Source organism: Peromyscus californicus, unplaced genomic scaffold (assembly GCF_007827085.1).
Source record: "Peromyscus californicus insignis strain IS unplaced genomic scaffold, ASM782708v3 Scaffold_5__1_contigs__length_169319896, whole genome shotgun sequence".
NCBI classification, from domain to species: domain Eukaryota; kingdom Metazoa; phylum Chordata; class Mammalia; order Rodentia; family Cricetidae; genus Peromyscus; species Peromyscus californicus.
This window is the reverse complement of record NW_026294573.1, coordinates 132177783-132197347: the sequence shown is the minus strand read 5'-3', so window position 1 is coordinate 132197347 and position 19565 is coordinate 132177783. Positions and strand designations below refer to the sequence as shown.

At 44.6% G+C, this 19565-nt stretch overlaps 1 protein-coding gene across 2 annotated transcripts in view; it reads left to right on the top strand.

Annotated features, from left to right (window-relative positions):
• The window catches only part of Ncoa2 (nuclear receptor coactivator 2), a 98617-nt gene extending 79656 nt beyond the window's left edge, over positions 1–18961 (top strand). For both annotated transcript variants that reach the window (XM_052715297.1, XM_052715296.1), the window contains 7 exons: positions 2897–3175; positions 3776–3853; positions 5083–5317; positions 7546–7723; positions 8236–8434; positions 9992–10081; positions 15210–18961. In XM_052715297.1, coding sequence (XP_052571257.1) covers positions 2897–3175; positions 3776–3853; positions 5083–5317; positions 7546–7723; positions 8236–8434; positions 9992–10081; positions 15210–15221 — 1071 coding nt within the window. In that variant the 3' untranslated portion in view covers positions 15222–18961. The remainder of the gene's footprint in view (positions 1–2896; positions 3176–3775; positions 3854–5082; positions 5318–7545; positions 7724–8235; positions 8435–9991; positions 10082–15209) is intronic.
• Positions 18962–19565: the final 604 nt, after the last annotated feature.

The window sequence follows — 19565 nt, the reverse complement described above, 5'->3', positions numbered from 1 at the left end:
CGGTTAGTTAATTGAAGAAGAAACAGACTTGTAACTGTGTTTCTTTGACTTGAGAATACCTGGGAGGCAGGCTACGTAAACACCCTGTGTCTCTCCTAAGGCAGCACCTGAGCTGCCCTGCAGCTGCTTTCCTGTGAAGCAGCTCCCGGGTTTGGTGCAGGAAGAGGGACCTGCAAAAGCCCTCACAGCCTTCATTCCACATTGCCCATCTTTCTGTCACAAGTCCCTCCCAAGGCCAGGCTCCTCGGACTCCAGCATGTCGCTGAGTCTGTGAGGAAGGTGACATGAGCAGTTGAAGACTTTCTCTGAAACATTAAAAATGGTCTTGTCATAATCCCCACAGTTGAGCAGACACAAGTAGGAGTTGAGACTTGTCCATTCATACTGAAAACAGCACAATGGAAAGAAATGACTGGAGGTTACACAATACACCCTGAGGGAGCCGGAAAGGAAGTGGCATGACTGCTTCCTGTGGAACTGCTCGCCTGTGCCTTAGCATCAGCTAGACCTTCGCTTCTCTGAGTTTATGTATCCAAGTGACATTTTAAATGGCCTTGGAGTTTCTGAGTGACCTGTAACACTTTGGCAGGTTTTCAAGGGATTTTTATTTTCAGAGATTATCTCTATAACCCAGCCTAGCCTTAGATTTATGGCAATTTACCTGTCTTGGCCTCTAAAAAATTGTAATACTTTTTAAAAAATTAAGACCAGTGTCATGTCATCGCCCTAGCGTTACCCCCCTTTTTCAGCCTGTATTGTTTCTAACATCTCCTCAGTCATGTTAACTGAGTTGCTGAAGGCCTGTTTAGGTAGAATGGGGGAGATGTGGCGTGTGTGTAGCCAGAATTGCATACAGCGTTTAAAAGTGGAAATGACTGGCTGGGGAGACAGCATAGTCAATAAAGTGCTTGTTTCACAAATATCTCCAGAGCCCAAGAAAAAATACCAGGTGTAGTGGTACACACTTGTCATCCCAGCAGAGGGTTAAGGTGTAGGGAGGACAGGAAGGTCCGGGGCCAAACTACCAGCCAATCTAGTGTAATCCATGAGTTCTAAATGAATGAAAGATCCTGCCTCCAAAATTAAATAGCTGAATATAGAAATAATCTAATTAGGTTTTTCTGTTAAAAATGAGCAAATATAAAGTTCTGAGATAGTTCAACAGTGAACGGCCTCCCTGCTGGTAATCCATGCACGCTTTTTAAAGTGTTGTGTGGGGAGGGGTAGTATGCCCTAGCTGTCACGTGACCACAGGTAGTGTTTATCTGCTCCAGGATGACTTGGAATGGCTGAGGCAAGGCTGGGAGACACTGAACTGAAGGAGGCTTGAGATTTTTATTGCTGATGGGATCTTGCCCTTCTAAAGACCATCAGATTTGTAGCCATGGCTTCTAGAAGGAGAGGGGTTGGCCAGGTATATCTTCCCATGGACACTCGGGCTGCACCGGTTTGAGACATTCTCCCTGAGAAAGCTGCAGATTTCCTACGTGTGGAAACAGGAGAATCAGCCAGAAGCTTGTATATACAGTTCAGTGGCAGAAATGAGGAGAGACCTGGCCTCAGAAACAGGGTGAACCACAAAGAGAAGAGAACCATCCTGAGAAGTCCTCTGTGGTACCTGTGTGCGTTTTCTCTCTCCCTCTGTCATACACACAGAGAGAGAGAGAGAGAGAGAGAGAGAGAGAGAGAGAGAGAGAGAGAGAGTTTTGAAAACTGCAGAGCTAATACAAGATGCAACTGGAATTTATGCAGCTCTCTCTGTAAAAGGCATCTCAACTGGGCATAGTTGCGCACACCTTTGATTCCAGTACTCACTGAGACAGGCTCTCTAGTGAGTTTCAGGACAACCGGGACTATATAATGAAACCCTGTGTTGGGTTGGGGGGTGGGGGGTATCTCTCAGACAGTTAAATTAACCAGATGCATAATAACCAGTCTTACAGACATGTCTGTCAGATATCAATCAAGGCACGGGGAGGATGTGCTGAACATCTTTACACCTTCCTTTCCTTCTGTAGGTCTTTGGTGGGGGAAGCAGCTATTTAAAAAACAAACGACAAGAATATTGAATGTGTCTAGCACGTAGTAAGTGAATGGTGGCAAAGTGTGGGGGTGTAAGAAAGTCTGCCAGCCATAGAAAACAGCTAAGTAAACAGTAGGCAGTGTAAGCTAGGCGCGGTGGCACTGACCTGTTAACCTAGAGCTTAGGAAGTAGAGGCCAGGGGCTCATGGTTGAAACCCAGCATGGGCTGCATAGCAAGTTAGAGGCCAGCTTGAGCTATGTGAGACCCTGTACCAAATGGCTCCCACCCCCAAAACATAATGGGCAGTAGTATATCACCCCACTGAGGATCTCAAGTCCCACATCACAGTGTGGACCACCACCTACCACGTCTTCGCTAGAAAGACTTCCTGTAGTCGGCTTCATGTCCCCACATCTGTTTTGTTATCTGCAGAATAAGGACAGTGGAGGCTAGTTCCCCAACACTGCTAATTCTGGCTAAAGCAATCACTGGATTAAAATGACTGATAAAGGTTTGTGCATTCAGTCAAAAGAGCTAACACTTGCAGATGTCTGCTTATTGAAGCCCATGCCAGGTTCTGACTGGGGAAAGAGAGCACTACATAATCACAGCCCCTTTCTCCTGCCCCTCCCCTTGGAGGAAGTGCTGTGGGGAGGCGGCCTTGACCCTTCCTCTTCCCCTGTGTAAATGGATCTATTAAGCAAAGAGGCATTGTGTGAAAGGAGAAGTAGAGCCAACCTGAAAATACCTTGAATAATTGGTACAGCATTCGTAAAGCATCAGATAGAAGAGGGAGAGAGAGCTGCCGCCTCAGATTTAGTACCACGTTTTTAGTGGCTTTATCCATGTGCTGCTTTGGGACTTCTTTTCAGAGCCAGGCTGTGGATCCGGAACAGTTCTCAAGTCAAGAGTCTAACATGATGCTGGAGCAGAAGACCCCTGTTTTCCCACAGCAGTATGCATCTCAGGCACAGATGGCCCAAGGTGGCTATAATCCCATGCAAGATCCAAACTTTCACACCATGGGACAGCGGCCTAATTACACCACACTCCGTATGCAGCCCCGACCAGGCCTCAGGCCCACAGGCCTCGTGCAGAACCAGCCAAACCAACTGAGACTTCAACTTCAGCATCGCCTCCAAGCACAGCAGGTTAGTTTTCCATGGGACCTTCAGTCTGGGAGCTCAGGAAGATTAATAGGGGTTGGTGTAGCAATGAAGTGTTAGAATTGGGCTGGGAGCTGGGCAGTGGTGGAGCACACCTCTAATCCCAGCACTTGAGAGGCAGAGACAGGCAGATCTCTGAGTTTGAGGCCAACTTGGTCTACAGAGCGAGTTCTAAGGCAGGCTCTAAAGCTACAAAAAAAAAAAAAAAACCTGTCTCAAACAAACAAACAAAAAAAGAATTGGGCTGGGAGCACTGCTAATTGGATAAGGTGATTTGAAGTAATATTTTCTGTTTTGTAAAATGCGTTGAGCTGGGATTGGCTCCATAACCCTCTAATCCTAGTACTTGGCATGAGGATTTAGAATTCTAGGCCTTGAACTAGACATAGTAGCTCACGCTTTTAATTCCAGCACTTGGGAGGCAGAGGCAGGTAGATCTCTGAGTTCGAGGTCAGCCAGGGCTACAGAGAGAGACCCTGTCTCAAAAAATACAGAATTCTAGGTCAGCCTGGGCTACATAGAAAGACCCTGTCTCAACTCACTGTCCTCCCAAAAAAGTATTGATTCCTATTTGTTTGTATTTAGAATCGCCAGCCACTTATGAATCAAATCAGCAATGTTTCAAATGTGAACTTGACTCTGAGGCCTGGAGTACCAACGCAGGTGAGGAGCCAGCAGCTGTCTGTGTCTCCGTGTCTCCTCCTGCCCTCCTTCCTCCCGCCCTCCTTCCTCCCATCTTCCTTCCTCCCGCCCTCCTTCCTCCCGTCTGCACCCCCAGGCCTGTCAGCCTGTCAGCCAACGCCATGCTTTGGTTCTCCGTACCATCTTTATCGCAGGCTCAGTTGACTCTTGTTGTACACAGGAGTTATTTATGTTGCGGACAGTCCCAGCCAATCCTGATCAAGTGCTGGCTGATGTTCCCAAGAACATGGGCTTACGGTCCTACACGCCTTAGGTGGCGACATTGTTCATAGCACATCAGTGCATAACCTTGTTTTTATGGGAGTTTCTGTTTGAAGATATTTTCCCTGAGTGTAATTTACTAGTTAACATTAAACTCACAGTCGATAGACTGTCTCAGAGCCAAACAAACCTCACCTAACACGTGTATTTTCTCCATTAAGCACATCTGCCCCTTACACTTGGGAACACTAGACAGTGCTGCCCAGCAGAAAGCCCTTTTACATTCTATTGGACCGTGTAAGAAACCGCCATACTGTTAGGAGCTAAAGCAAGAAGGCCAAGTATCCTTCACATGCTCCCCTTGGCTGGAAATGTGCATGCTGAGCATCTGAAATCCTTCGCTACTATACTCACGTTCAGAAATGGCCATGATGGTTCTGTGGATGTTGATATAGAGATTATAAATAAACTTTAGAATAGGCAGCCTCACAAATGGCCAGGATATGCCCTTACAGAACAGTACACAGCTTCATTATTGTTTACTTAGAGCAAGCCCAGGATCCCAGCTCTGCATCCGTCTTACTTATATAACCTGGCCTCAAACAGGAGAGTACATCTGTGTACCTGAGTCATCTGTGACTCCATTCCCTGTGATTGGACACCCTCTTCTGGCCCTCACGAGCACCGCACACACATGCTGCGTAACACACACAAAAACACAGAACCCTCCTCTAGGAAGGCCTGTGCTCTTTTGAAGTCCTTTGATTGACTGTGTTCTCACAAAATGAGTTAGTTACTATCAGCGGGGTTATAGAGCCCTCACAAAGGTTGAGCTTGGAAACTCACATGCTCGCTCACTAGTTGTTCCACTCTGGGTACTTCCTTTCATGTAACTTTATATTCCAAATGAATTTACATGGAGCATGCCATGGGTGTCCTGTCTAACCTATCTACCCTTGGTTTCCCTTCATGGTTGCCCTCCCTTTCAGGCTCCTATTAATGCACAGATGCTGGCCCAGAGGCAGAGGGAAATCCTCAACCAGCATCTTCGGCAGAGACAAATGCATCAGCAGCAGCAGGTGCAGCAGCGAACTCTGATGATGAGAGGACAAGGGTTGAATATGACCCCAAGCATGGTGGCTCCTAGCGGCATCCCAACAGCCATGAGCAATCCCCGGATTCCCCAGGCCAATGCCCAGCAGTTTCCATTTCCTCCAAACTACGGTACTGGACACCACCTTTCAGCAGTCCTTTCTCCCCGATTCCCCTCAGTCCTGGTTAACCAGAGTAATAGGAAACCTGGAAGGACAGTTGGGCCTGGCAGAAGTCCCCAAGTCCAGTACAGTGCCATGCGTCTCTTAGCTCTGGGCCCTCCTTTTCTCTGGGTTCAGGTCTTGCTTTAAGGATGACCAAAGTTAAGTGTGTGTCTCTGGATGTGTGAGTGTGCATGAGTGTATCTGCTCAGGTCAGGGTCTAAGAATATAATACACACACACACACACACACACACACACACACACACATACACACATATACACATTATTGCTACTTACATTTCAGTGTCTCAGACACAAAGAAATCAATAACTAGATACAAAGTGTCAGAAGATATAACTCAATTTAAATATTACAGATACTCTATAGCTTTTGAAAAATACTCTGTTACTGACAACACTTATGAAAAAAGAAAAGCTTTAAAGACTATACCAAATCTTTACTGAATAGGCAATTCTTGAAGTGTTACACGAGAGCCACAGTGGGAGACCTCTTTACTTCATACTGCTTTGTTCTTTAATGTCAGTCTAGGAGATGAGACACCAAGGATAATGTCACAGACGTTAATATTTATGTGTGTCGTGTTCAATTAATAGTTTGATTATTTATAACTGTAAGTGCTTACATGGACATTCAGTGTTCCAAATGGCTCTCCTTTACCAAACTGTCTGAGTGATCTGTAAGTAATGATAAAAGTCTTCGTGTTGCCTAAATACAGAAGTCTTATCTCTTTAAAGAGCAAAGATAGTGTAGCCCAGGCGTGGTGGCACATGCCTTTAATCTCAGAATTTGGGAGGCAGAGGCAGGCAGATCTCTGTGAGTTCAAGGCCAGCCTGGTCTACAAAGTGAGTTCCAGGACAGCTACACAAAGAAACTCTGTCTCAAACAAAACAAAACAAAAAGAGTACAGCTAGTGTATTGTTTTTTCCTGTTGGATATGAACTTTCTTCTGTGGCTCCTCTGCGTGCTGCACAGATACTAAGCAAACGTGCTTACTCCATTCCTGAAATGCTCTTCTCACCACCTACCTTCCCCAGTGCCTCTGCTCTGTTTCCTTTCTGATGGTGAGAGTTTCTTCCTTTTCCTGTGAGTTCTTTTACCCTGAGACTAAACAAGAAACACACACTGATTGGTCCCAGCACTCGGGTACCACAAGCCCTTTCCAAAAACAAAACAAGGCAATGCGAATGCAGTTACATATTTTCTAAAATACATTACCTCATCATGGGGTGATGTAATTTAGTTTAATGAAAAGTTATTTATATGTTGACTTTCAGAATATAGCTGAATTTAATGAGCCTAATCTAAATTTAAACAATACAATTACAGTGATACTTACATTTTTTTAAAAATGTTGACCATTTCCAATAAAAGTGATATATACATAGTTAGTATATACGTACAAACTCTTGGTTTGGCAGAGGGTTAAGGAAAGAATGTCATTTCTCTAACTCTAGCCATGATGTTTAATGTGTGTCCTGGTCCGGACCCCTGTGATGGTTGTAGAGATTTCAAGTATGGAGACTTTTTTTTTTCCATGCACTTCTATCTCAGCTTGACTCTTTCTAAATGTCTGGAATTAATTGTATATAATCAAGTATTTGGAAATTGTAGCAGGAATCTTAAAGAGTCTTATTAATAAAATCAAATCTGAAGCCAATTATTGGGGTGAATGCTGGAAGATCAGAGAAGCAGAACAAGCCACAGCTACCTCACCTTGCCAGTTCCTCAGCTGATCCTGTTTCCTCAGACTGGAAGCCTTTGAGTCCTTATCCAGAATGAATCTCAGCTGAACTGCTGCTCCAAAGCCTGAATGCTTAACCAGGCAAATGCTTCTAGTTTCTGGTCCTCACACTTTACATATCTTTCTGCTTTCTGCCATCACTCCCTGGGATTAAAGGCTCACTCCTTGGAATTAAAGGCGTGTGTCACCATGCCTGGCTGTTTCCAATGTGGACTTGAACTCACAGAGATCCAGGGGGACTTCTGCCTCTGGAATGCGAGGATTAAAGGCGTGTGCTACCACTGCCTATCTTCTATTTTTAATATAGTGGCTGTTCTCTTCTCTGACCCCAGATAAGTTTTAGTGTGCACAATATTTTGGGAAACACAATACCATCACAGGAAATAATTTTTATTTTTATTTTATTTCTCTTCTTTGGACTGTTTTGTTTTTAGGAATAAGTCAGCAGCCTGATCCTGGCTTTACAGGGGCAACGACTCCCCAGAGTCCGTTAATGTCCCCCCGGATGGCGCATACCCAAAGTCCCATGATGCAGCAGTCTCAAGCCAACCCAGCCTACCAGCCCCCCTCAGATATGAACGGATGGGCACAGGGGAGCATGGGCGGAAACAGGTAACATCACATTGCTGAGTTCGATATAAATGATTCCTCCAGGAAGCTTTCTAACAGACTAGCCGTCCCTTTTATCCATATTTTCAAAATGTATTTGTTTGAGCAAGCAATAGCAAGTGAATCACTAAATAAGTCGGTTTACTCTTTAGCAAAAATCAACAGAATTTTACAGAAGCCTGATAAACCACCTCTTGTTTTGGAGTTGAAAGCAATCCCTGTAAGCGAGTTCCATTGCTGACTCCAGAACTCCTGTGGGAGGCAGTGGCACAGAGCCAGCTTTATCGGTGTGTATGATAAGTGCAAACAGAAAGCATCCAGCAGCTGAGCAAGTGGGCAGATGTGTGTCCTCTCCATAACTTCTGCACAGGAGAAAGCTTGACATTTCTGTCCCAGCGTCACAGGCCAGCCTGCCCTATGTTCATGCCATTTGGATTCATTCATCTAGAACAGGTGCTCCAGACTGCTAGCCTCAGTTTACCATCAGGCTCTAACACCCTTTCACTGTGTTCCAGCATGTTTTCACAACAGTCACCACCACACTTTGGACAACAAGCAAACACCAGCATGTACAATAACAACATGAACATCAACGTGTCCATGGCAACCAACACAGGTGGCTTGAACAACATGAACCAGATGACAGGACAGATCAGCATGACCTCAGTGACCTCCGTGCCTACGTCGGGGCTGTCCTCCATGGGTCCCGAGCAGGTAAGTGCCACAGAGAAGCAACTCAGAGTTTTCTAGTCTTAGAGTTTTGTCTGTTTATGCCCTCGAGTACCGTATCTATTTTGAAAAGTGTTTTTTCACCTTATTTTCACCTGTGCCAGTGATATTTAACAAAAAATGCTTTTTAATGGTAAACCATTGGGAAGGATTCCTGACTGCTAAAGGGTTGGGATTTTTGTAGTTGTTTCATTGGTTTGGTTTTAGTTCTGTTTTGGTTTTTTCTTAATTTTCACATCATTGATATTTTTTATGATTTGAGAATTTAGGAATGGAGCGGTAAGTGCTATTAAGCTTTAGAACTAGCTTTGCCAAGTGTGGTGGTACACACCTTTAAACCCAGCACCCAGAAGGCAGAAGCAGGCAGATCTCTGAGTTGGAGGCCAGTCTGGTCTACAGAGCAGGTTCCAGGACAGCCAAGACTACACAGGGAAAACTTGTCTTAAAAAACTAGCTTTTTTGTAAAAGTAGATGGAAAGCAAGGGCCACACTACCTGCTGCCCAGTCACTCCCAGTGCCGCTTTGCTTACATGAAAGGCTATACATGGCTATTCCTCTTAACTGCTGCAGTGCAGGCGCCATAGTTTGTTTTCAGGTCAGCTTTTACATTTTCATTTTGTGTCTGTGATCCCAGCACTTCAGTTCAAGGCTAACCTGGACCACATGAAACAAATCACAGAAAGGAAGGGAAGAGGGGAGAAGAGAGAAGAAATGTCAGGATGATGATGAAGGTCCCACACACATGGACACTAGTGGTTTCTGAGCTGCCCTGTCAGGCATGCGTGCAGAGTACGGCATGCAGTGATACAGCAGTAGAGCACAGTCATAGGCCAGCCTACCCAGGAACAGCTTGATGCATTTAGTAACTCAGACCATTTGAACTGTGCGCATGGATTTCAATACTTTGACTATCAGAGTCTATATAATAACCCAGAAGCCACCAAGCCTTGCAATCTGAGTTGGACCCGCAGGACTCACATGCTAGAGAGGACTGACTTCTACCTCCACACACATGCCGTGGCATACATACACTCACCACACACAAAGTAAAGGTAATAAAAGGGAAAACTTTAAAGGAATATATAGATGCTAACGAGTAGTTTATTTGACCAGAGTCTGTTCATGAAAGCCAATACTGTTTTGGGTCTTCACACATTGCTCTTGCTAATTAATAACTTGCCTGAGTAGCAAAGGTGTCAGGAGCATCTCAGGTGCTTAATAGTCACAGGGTTGAGTCACCAGTCTGATTCAAACCAGCTTACACACACACACACACACACACACACACACACACACACACACACACACACACACACGGGGGGGGGGGGGGGGGGGGATGATAAATGAAAAAGTGTAAATAAAATTTACTTTGAAGGTAAGTGGTACACTATCATACTGTCAGTGTGGTTTCAGCCTCCCGTATACTGCCCCAAAATGTGCACAGGGAAGAGCAGCTAGGCCCATGAAGTCATGTGATGGGGTCGTCTCCCCAGGGACATAGAACTAAAAAATGGCAAATGTGTCATGTGTTGTCACCCTCAGGTAAATGACCCTGCTCTGAGGGGAGGCAACCTTTTCCCAAACCAACTGCCTGGAATGGACATGATCAAGCAGGAGGGAGATGCATCTCGGGTAAGCAGCTGGGCCAAGGGCGCTGCCAAGGTCACTGAATATTCTGTAGGCCGGAAAGGACATAAATGCACTGTTAATTCAGTGGATTAGAAATAGCTGTAAAGCATTTCATAATTTCATTTGGCATCGAGGGCTTTTTGCGTAAATAGTTTTGTTTTTGCAAGGTGGGGGTATTGTTTTTTGTTTGTCTGTTTGTTTTTTGTTTACAGATAGGGTAATGTGTAGCCCAGGCTGGTCTTAAATGCACTCTATAGCTGACCTTGAACTCCTGATTCTCCTGTCTCTGCCTTTTAAGTACTATTTTAAGTACTATTATTACAGGCATGTACCATCATGCCAGTGGTTTTTGTTGTTTGTTTTGTTTAAGACTGAGTCTAAGCTGGGCAGTGGTGGTGCATGCCTTTAATCCCAGCACTTGGGAGGCAGAGCCAGGCGGATCTCTGTGAGTTCAAGGCCAGCCTGGACTACCAAGTGAGTTCCAAGAAAGGTGCAAAGCTACAAAGAGAAACCCTGTCTCCAAAAACAAAAACAAACAAAAAAGACTGGGTCTGCTAGGGATGCAGCTCCATTGGTAGAGGACTTGCCTAAAATGCATGAGTGAGGTCCTTCATGAATCCCCAGTACCATAAAAAAAAATAGTGAGGAAGCTGGTGCCTGCCTGCCTTCCCTCCCTCCTTTCCTCTCCCCTGACATACCCCCTCACCTAAGGGGTAAAAACTGTTTTGTTTTTCTGAGACAGGAGCTCACTTTGTAGCCCTGGCTGTCCTGGAACTTGGTATGTACACCATGTGGGCCTCACAGAGATCTGCCTATGTCAGCCTACTGAGTGTGGGATCAGAAGAGTGCACTACCACACCCAGCTCTTAAAACATTTTATCCCATCAGGTAGAGATGGGAAGTAAATAAAGAACCTTTCAGGCCCACCCAGGGATACCCAAAAAACAAACCAATAGCTTGATCCCAATGGAGAAAATGTAGTACTAAATGAGTGTTGAGTTTCCTTCATCCTGGATGCTGTTGTGTGAGTCATCCGGTTAGAATAAACCCAACCCATAGTTGGTGATATGGCGTATTTGTTTTCCCACTGTAGACTTTCTGGTTTTACAGCCATAATTGTGGATTTCACAGATACTGACCATGTGTAGGAGTCCTAGAGATGTTCCTGATACGTATCCAGATAATGGGATGGTTAGGTACACAAAAACTTACTATATCTGTATTTCCAAAGCTTTGACCAGTAAGGAAGTCAAACACTGGAATAGATTCCATATTGACCATGGGTTTCATTGGGTTTACCAATTGGGGGATTGGGGTGCTGATGCTTCTCCTGAAGCCACAGTTTTCACAGGAAGCAAGCACACTGAGCTCAGGGTGACTTACATGCAAAAGCGGAGGCCTGAAACCTGGGCTTCACTTCCCTGGGCACAGTAAGAGCAGGTGACAAGCAGGCTCTCAGAGGACAGCCCATTTTAACTGAAAAGTGCCAGGGGAGCCTCGCTGCAGAACACACCATACCTCTGAGGACATGTGAGTGTGGTACAGTACAACTCAACCTTTCTCACCTCAGCATGTGACTGGCGGGCCTGGGCTAGCTATCATTTGAACAAGCTATCTGGATAAAGCCCTCTGCCAGCCAGATCTTCAGAAGTACAGGGGGCCCAGGCTTCAGCTTTCTCTCAGGAGTACCAAGAATTGGCTCTGCCTTGTGTCTTCTGTGGCTCCAGAAGGAGGAGAAGGAAGAACTTATGTCCTATAAAACAGACATGGTAGCCCATATTATGTCCTTGAAAGTTGCAGAAGCAGCCAAGCACCGTGGCACATCCAAGAGGTTTGCTACAGGACAACCTGGTCTACATGGAGAGTTCTAGGCCAGGCGGGGCTACATAGTGAGACAGACCCTGTCTCAAAAAAATGAAGGAAAGGAAGGAAAAAAGACAAAAGAAAATTGTGGTCCGGGTGTGGTGGTGCACACGTTTTATCCCAGCACTTGGGAGGGAGAGGCAGGTGGATCTCTGAGTTCTAAGGCTAGCCTGGTCTACAAAGCAAATTCTGGGACAGCCAGGACTGTTACACAGTGAAGCTCTGTCTCAAAAAACCAAAAAGAAAAAGAAAATCATATGAGCAGCTAACAAGTAGCAGTCTATTGCTCACTTATTTGACACCACACTGTCTGATGCAAGTGCTGCCTTAAGAATCTAATGACTTGCTGGCAGTGATGGCGCACACCTTTAATCCCAGCACTCAGGAGGCAGAGGCAAGCAGATCTGTGAGTTTGAGGCTAACCTGGTCTACAGAATGAGTTCCAGAACAGACAGAGACTACACAGTGAACTTTGTCTCAAAACAAACAAAAACTTTAATGACTTGCCCAAGGTCTGGAGGGACCAGAAAGCAAGCCCAAACGAACTGACCTCTGATTGTCCATTCTTAACCTGGCCCCGTGGTCCACTCCCCAGAGAGAGCAGGGTTCTCCAGAGAGTTGTCTAAGGGTTTATTGTAATGACAGGGTGCATAGGGGCCCTGGCTGGCTGGGGCAGATTCAGTGACGGGCTGCAGCGTGTGGAAAGTCACTCACAGCCCAGGCACTGCGTCCACGTGGACAAAGGGATTATTATAGTGGGGAGATAAAGAGAAAGATAGGGAGAGAGGGACAGAAAGAAAGAGAAGGGAGGGAGAGCAGAGGTGAGCACACTTTATGGTGGGGGAGGAAGGGAGGGGAAGAGAGAGCAAAAGGGGGAGGAGTTTTCTTCTTAAAGGGAACATAGTCTGGACAGGTCCCCCAAGGGGTGGGTCTGAATACTAACATTCCTCTGTTTTGATTATTATACAAAGGTGAGTTACTGATAGCAAGGGGGGGCAAGTTCTCGAGACTACTTCACACTGACAAGGGGCGAAGTGGGGAGGGGGAAGTTGGAAGTCCAGTGTCGCACACACGGCAGGAGGTATAAGTGAAGAAATATAGTTAGCTGTCATCATGGAGATCTAAGGCATCTGTTCCTTGAAGTTGCTAAAATATATATATATAGATAGATTGAAAAAAATAGATTGTTATCCTTGGCCTTATGAGCTGGGCTAGCCATGGAAAGAGTGATAACTGCCAGAAAAAATGGAACAGAGAAGTGCCCTGGTTGTGCAGAAGAGGCAAGGGTGAATGAGTGAGACATGAGAGCACATATGCCCTTCAATGGGACATCTTGGAGAACCAGGTACCAGTTGCTGGGCAGGTGCCCACCTGGGCCTGGAGAGGTGGTACTGGCAGTGAATTGAAGGATGATGTGTTTTGGGGGAATACTGCAGCCATCACATCTGTCATTTCTCTGGAGGTTGGGGTGCATCCGTCCCAGTTGGCATCCTTGGTTGGGGGTTGGCATCCTCAGAGCTTATGCCAGCTGGTGTAGGGGCTGGTGTATCTGGAGAGCCCCTTGGCCCAGGCAGGAGGAGGAAAACTTCAAAATATGCTGGGAAATGTGTGAGGTCAAAATGGGTTCTGGAGACTGTTAAGTTTTTATCAGATCAGATTTCTTGATACAGTAGCAGAACTTTTCCCAGAAGCCTGCAGGTATCTGTAAGACAGCTGGAATAGATTTACATCATAGCAAAAGGGTTAAAAATCCATAGAAATTTAAGGACTCTTAAGAACTGTTTGTAGTCAATGCTGTGTCAGTTTATCAAAACTGCATTTATCAATATTAAAACTTTGAACCTCTGGAGTTATATCTGAAACCAGTCTCTTCTGTATCATGAAGTCTGTGAATGAGGCATACTTGTCTGTATTTTCAACAGGAAATTTATTAATGAGTTATCAAGGTGCTTGTAGTCTTGGGATTGGAGATGTTAAACTGGTACCCTAGTCATCAAACATCATCAGATCTGAGAAGGATGAATTTAAGAAGTGAGACAGCTTTCTACCTACCTAGGCAGCAATCCCAAGTCTCTCTGTGGTTGTTGGGGGACAGAAGCCCCAAAGGCAGCAGTTGTTCAGCTGATAGTCCCAGAAGAGCTGACAGGTTTTTAAATGAAAACAACGCAATGTCCATCACAAAACACAAAATGCTAGTTTATTCTAGATAATACAAATCTCGAAAGCCACACAAACAAAGCAGGTGTGGGTCGTGGGTGGCAGTGTGACCATTGTAGCCCAGACAGACCTTAACCTTGAGGTCCTCTGCCTGAGCCTCCTGAATGCTGGGTGTTTAGACGGAAGCCCTGCTGGAGCCATATACCCAAGGAGTCTGGGATGATTAGGTGGAAGCCCCACCTCTCTCCCCCCATACCCTGCCCCTAAGAAAGCCCTCCAGGAGTCAGCCCTTCCCAGGGCTGCTCAAGACCACAACTACAGGCTGCTTAAGAATGGTTGCCAGGGCTGGAGAGATGCCTCAGAGTTGTACAACACTGGCTGCTCTCCCAAAGGTCCTGAGTTTAATTCCCAGCAACCACATGGTGGCTCACAAACATATATAATGAGATTTGGTGCCCTCTTCTGGCCTGCAGACAGAACACTGTGTACATAATAAATAAATAAATCTTTAAAAAAAGGACTGGTCGCCTTTCCTGCAGTGTGTCTTCTGTCTTCTTCCCTCCCTTCCAAGAGTCACCCGGGAGGTGCTTTGCTCTGCTCAGACTAGACCTGGATTTATTAATTCGGCTTGATTGGCCTGTTACATCGGCAGCAGAGGATACTCAATAACTGGGGATCCAAACTTATCACTGGGATTATAGGCTTGTGCCACCACGCCTGGCTGCAGGGATGGTGATAGGGAGTCGTTCAGGAGAGACTGATGTCCACCCCTTGACCTGTAAGCTGCAAGACGCTTCTCACTGCTGTTTGTAAATTTACATTCAGTTAGGAACAGAACCCTCTGCCTTCCCACATCCGAAACACAGCTGCTCATTACATGTGTGCTCTTCAGGATTCATATTCTCTAGAATAAGCTAGTGTTTTGTGTTTTGTGATGGGCATTGCATTGTTTTCATTTAAAAAAACAAAATACTTGCTGTTGCCAGTAGCACACATTTGGGAGACTGGTTCAAGGTGGTGGAGAGTTTGAGATAGGCCAGGGCTGCAAAGGAAATAACCAACCGAACGTAAAGAGCCCACTGTCTTCACATGGCCTCTCTGTTTCCTTCAGAAATACTGCTGACCCCGCAGGTAGCTGGTTGCCTCTGTCTTCAGCCCACGGGCTTACTTGCTCAAAACACTGACCAGTCTGCGGAGCTGCGTCTCTTTGTTCTGACCCACCTGACCTGCCACCGGTTCTCCCAGGACACGATCAGCAGACAGTTGGGCCCTGGCCCCAGCATAGAGTGTGCTGGCCTGGCTGCCGCTGGGAGAGCAGCCTCTCCTGACAGCCTGAAGCTCGCCTCCAGACCATCTCGCAGTCTGTTCACTGCATTCACCTTAGTGCAACTTAGATCTCTCCTGCAAAGTCAGTGTCGACAGGCAAACTTCATACCCATTCAGATTGAATGTATTTAAATGTATGTATCTAAGGAGAACCATGCTCTTGTTCTGTTCCTGTTCGGTTCCACACACTGGTTTCTTGCTTTGTTTTCCTTGGCTAATCAGTCTAGTCCAAAAGAGTATGATCCTATGTAGAGGAAAGAAAGGAATTTTTTAACAAAGTCAAACACAAGGTGTTTCCAGCGGAAGCCTGCATTTGGGATGGAAGCAGGGCAGACACTGTGGACAACGTTGTATGTACCGACGCACCCAGTGAGCGACAGCCAACACAGCTGGGGTGTGTGTGTCCTGCAGAGAGCTGACCACCGCGTCGGAAGGAAGGAGTGTCCAGTTTGAACAGATGAAAAGGCGCCTGAAAGAGGGCTGTTCACATTAACAAGGATCTGTTTTCCTCTGTCTGAAAACCAAACCCGTTCCCCTAAATCAGGAGTAAAGAGAAGTATTTATTTCTAAATTAAGTGTTTTTAGATCGATCAGGTGGTTTGAATTGGCGTCTCCACCCCTTCTCTGACCCTGACCCCTCCCTCCCCTCCCTGCCTTCTCTGTCCACTTCTAGTCTTTTAAATAAAAACAACAGCAACAGCCTAAGCTGTAGAAACCAGGTTAGCCGTTCGTGCTGTCAGTGTCTGCCAGCCACTTAGCAGCAGCTTACCATCGAAAATGCATTTCCTGTCCAGGAGAGGAACAAAGTGGAGATGCCAGTCAGGCCGCGACACCTGCGCGGGAAGGCCTGGGCCGCAGCGGCAGCGGTGTCCAGCCCGGCCCCGAATTGAGAGCACTAATGAGATGACAGCAGACATCACGACAGATCTGACCTCTGCCATGGGTTTTTTATTTTGTTTTTTAGCAGTGCTGACAAAGCCGAAGTTTTGTAAGGTACATAAAAATCCAATTTATATGTAAACAAGCAATAATTTAAGTTCAGAACTTAAGTGTTTTAATTGTATAATTTTGTGAGGTATACATATTGTGGGATTGACTCAAAAATGAGGTACTTCAGTATTAAATTAGATATCTCATAGCAATGTCTCCTAAAGGTGTTTTGTAAAGGCTGCCAATGCCTTGATTAGACCTGATTTCTAGACTTAAGACCTTTCATTTTCTAACCTTGAGATCTGCTCATGAATCATGTATCTAATCTATATGATATGCAGCCGCTGTAGGAACCACTTCTTGATTTTATATGTTTCTATTCTTTCTTAATAAACCTTAGAAAGACTACATGTTACTAAGCAGCGCACTTTTATGGTTGTTTTTCTTGCCCACTCTGTCAGGGGATAACCTTTGTTAATTGGTGTCAGTTTCAGACAACTGCAGTACCCAGAACTAGGACCTTTTCAATTCTCCCCAACCCCTGATATACATACTTTCTTACCTAAATTTCAGAATGATATCTTTTTGATGTCTAAAAACAAAGCATTTTATAATATCTCATTAGCCAAGCTTTCTAGGAACAGAGAAGTTTTTCCTTGAAATTTAATTGTTTATTCCTGGCAGGGTGAAAACATATAAACTACCCTATTTATATTTATATCTCTCTATATATCTACAGATTGTGGAAATATAGAAAGAGATATGACCCAAAGACAAATGGTAAATCATCTGAAAGTGTTGCTCCATGCTAAAGAACTTTCTGGAAATTTGCATTTCGATACCTTTTTCCACTTTGAGAAGAATGTCAGTGCAGGGAGGTGGCCAAGGAACAGCACTTCCCAGTGGCCACTAGTTCATGTGTCTGCTCAAGGCTCCACTGTTCTCCACCAAACCATTGGGTTGCACAGCCATGCTGGCAAAAGGGAGCAGATGTAGGCCCAGAAGGCTAGGACTTCACCCCCCAGTAATGAGACTCATGTGGTACACTACTGAATGTGACCCGTTGTCAGATAAATATTTAGAAATATGTGAGGTAGGACAACTTTTAACTTCACATGGCACAGGAGAAAATGGAGTTTAAAACAGCTTTGTTTTGTTTTGAATTTTAAATCCCATTTCACTCTAACACCAGCCACAATGTCTCTCTTTCAACATTCATCCAATCTACCACTTTTTTCTAATGTCAGTCCCAACCAGGCAAGTCTGTAAAGCCGGCAGTCAATAACCCGTGATCATGACGTGAGGAAGAGAGTAAATTCTCTCACGGTTCCGAGCAGCAGTGCGGTTTATTTTACATCTAAGGAGAATGAAGCGAGTCCTCTGATCATGTTCTCACAGAAGCAAATGCCAAATCAGCTCCTGTCATCAGTATTTCTCATCCTAGACACAAATTTGTACTTGGTTTTTGTTTAACAGAACATATAATCAGTGTTTTCTTATAGTACTCAATGTGAAAAACATAATGTGAAAAGTATACACACCGTAACTCCGGTTGTAAAACCCATTTGAGTGTTCATGTAACGTGGTAAGTTTTCAAAGTGAAGTGAGCTGTGTTACGACAGATTCCTTTGATGCGAAGATTAGAACAGCCCCCATGTGTATCTCTTACGACTTGTGATCATTGAAAGCAATGGTTTTGTGCAGTTTAAGATGCCATTTTTAATCTGTGTTTTAAAATGGAGTTCATATGGGTGTGACACATGAACTGGGAGGCACAGATCCACTTGCAGAACCCAAAGATACACAATCAATTTTGAAATGCAACTTAAGCCATTAACTGTTGGTGTGGATTTAAAATTTTCTAGTGTTTGTATGGTAGTATGCTGCCTAAGAGCAAAGCATTCTCTGCACAGAAGAAAATTAGTGGCTTCGATTTTAATTAGAATTTTCTCCCTGGTGTTTCTTTATAGACTAAAACAAAATCTTTTAAGTTTCTTACTACAGGTAAAAGCTATGTGCAAGAACCTCAAAATGCTAAAACCTAGCATAATGCCTTAGATCTGTTTTTAAGTCTTGTATATTCCTACATAGCTGTCCAATGTATTATATTTGTATAGTGAATTGTGTACAATTTTTGAATAAGTACATCATCACTTACCCTTATGTTATTGAACAGTGATGATGATCCATTTCTTCAAACATTTAACTGTCATTTTTTTTCCTTTGTCATTCGTGGATTTTATTTGTACAGTTCCTCATGAAGTTGCATCTGAGATATGTGTATATGAAAAGATTATACAAGGGTAAAATTAAGCAATATATTAACTATGGTTCTTCAGGAGAAAGCTTACAGTGTTTCAGGTTGTGATTTCTTTTCAAAGCAGAGTTGACTCTGAACATCACTGTTCATCTGCATTGATGTGTGTATTTCTAGTGTGAGCAGTTTATGCAAAGGTAGATATATTCAGAGAAATTTTAAATACATTTATGCAAGTTACTATTGCTTTGCTGATGCTATTTGCTTATTTGATGTTAAATAATGCTATTGTAAATAAAGAATCTGTTGTTACTGCATCATTTAATAAATTTTAATGCCTTCGGGTTTTACATGGCTTTAGAGATTTTAATGTGGTTATAGCGTATCTTTTGTGATTTAAATTGAAAAATACCTGAGAACTACTGGCTCAGCAGTTAAGAGCACTGGCTGCTCTTCCAGAAGACCCAGGTTTGATTCCCAGCACCCACATGGCATCTCAGAACCACCTGTAATTCCAGTTCCAGAGGATTCAGCCCCTTTTGGCTTCCACAGGCATCAGGCCCACACCCAGTGCACAGATACACATGGAAGCAAGACACCTATAGACATAAACTCGGGGGAAAAAAAAGTTAAAGACTTTGTCTTTTCAATTGTTCTTGTGAGCTGAAGAGGTGGCTCAGTGATTAAGAATGCTTATTGCATTTCAACAGAACCTGAGTTCGGTTCTCAGCACCCAGGTCAGGAGACTCACAACTGCCTGTAACTCCAATTCCAGGGGGATCTGGTGCCCTCCTCTGGTCCCTACAGGCACTGCACTCGGGTGCACATGTCCACACATTCCAGAAACACCTATACACTTAATTAAAAACAAATCCTTAAAAAGAACTTACCTTGACAGGGCAGTTAGTGTTGATCACAACACTCTGATATCTCATCCTCCCAGGGAAACTAGGA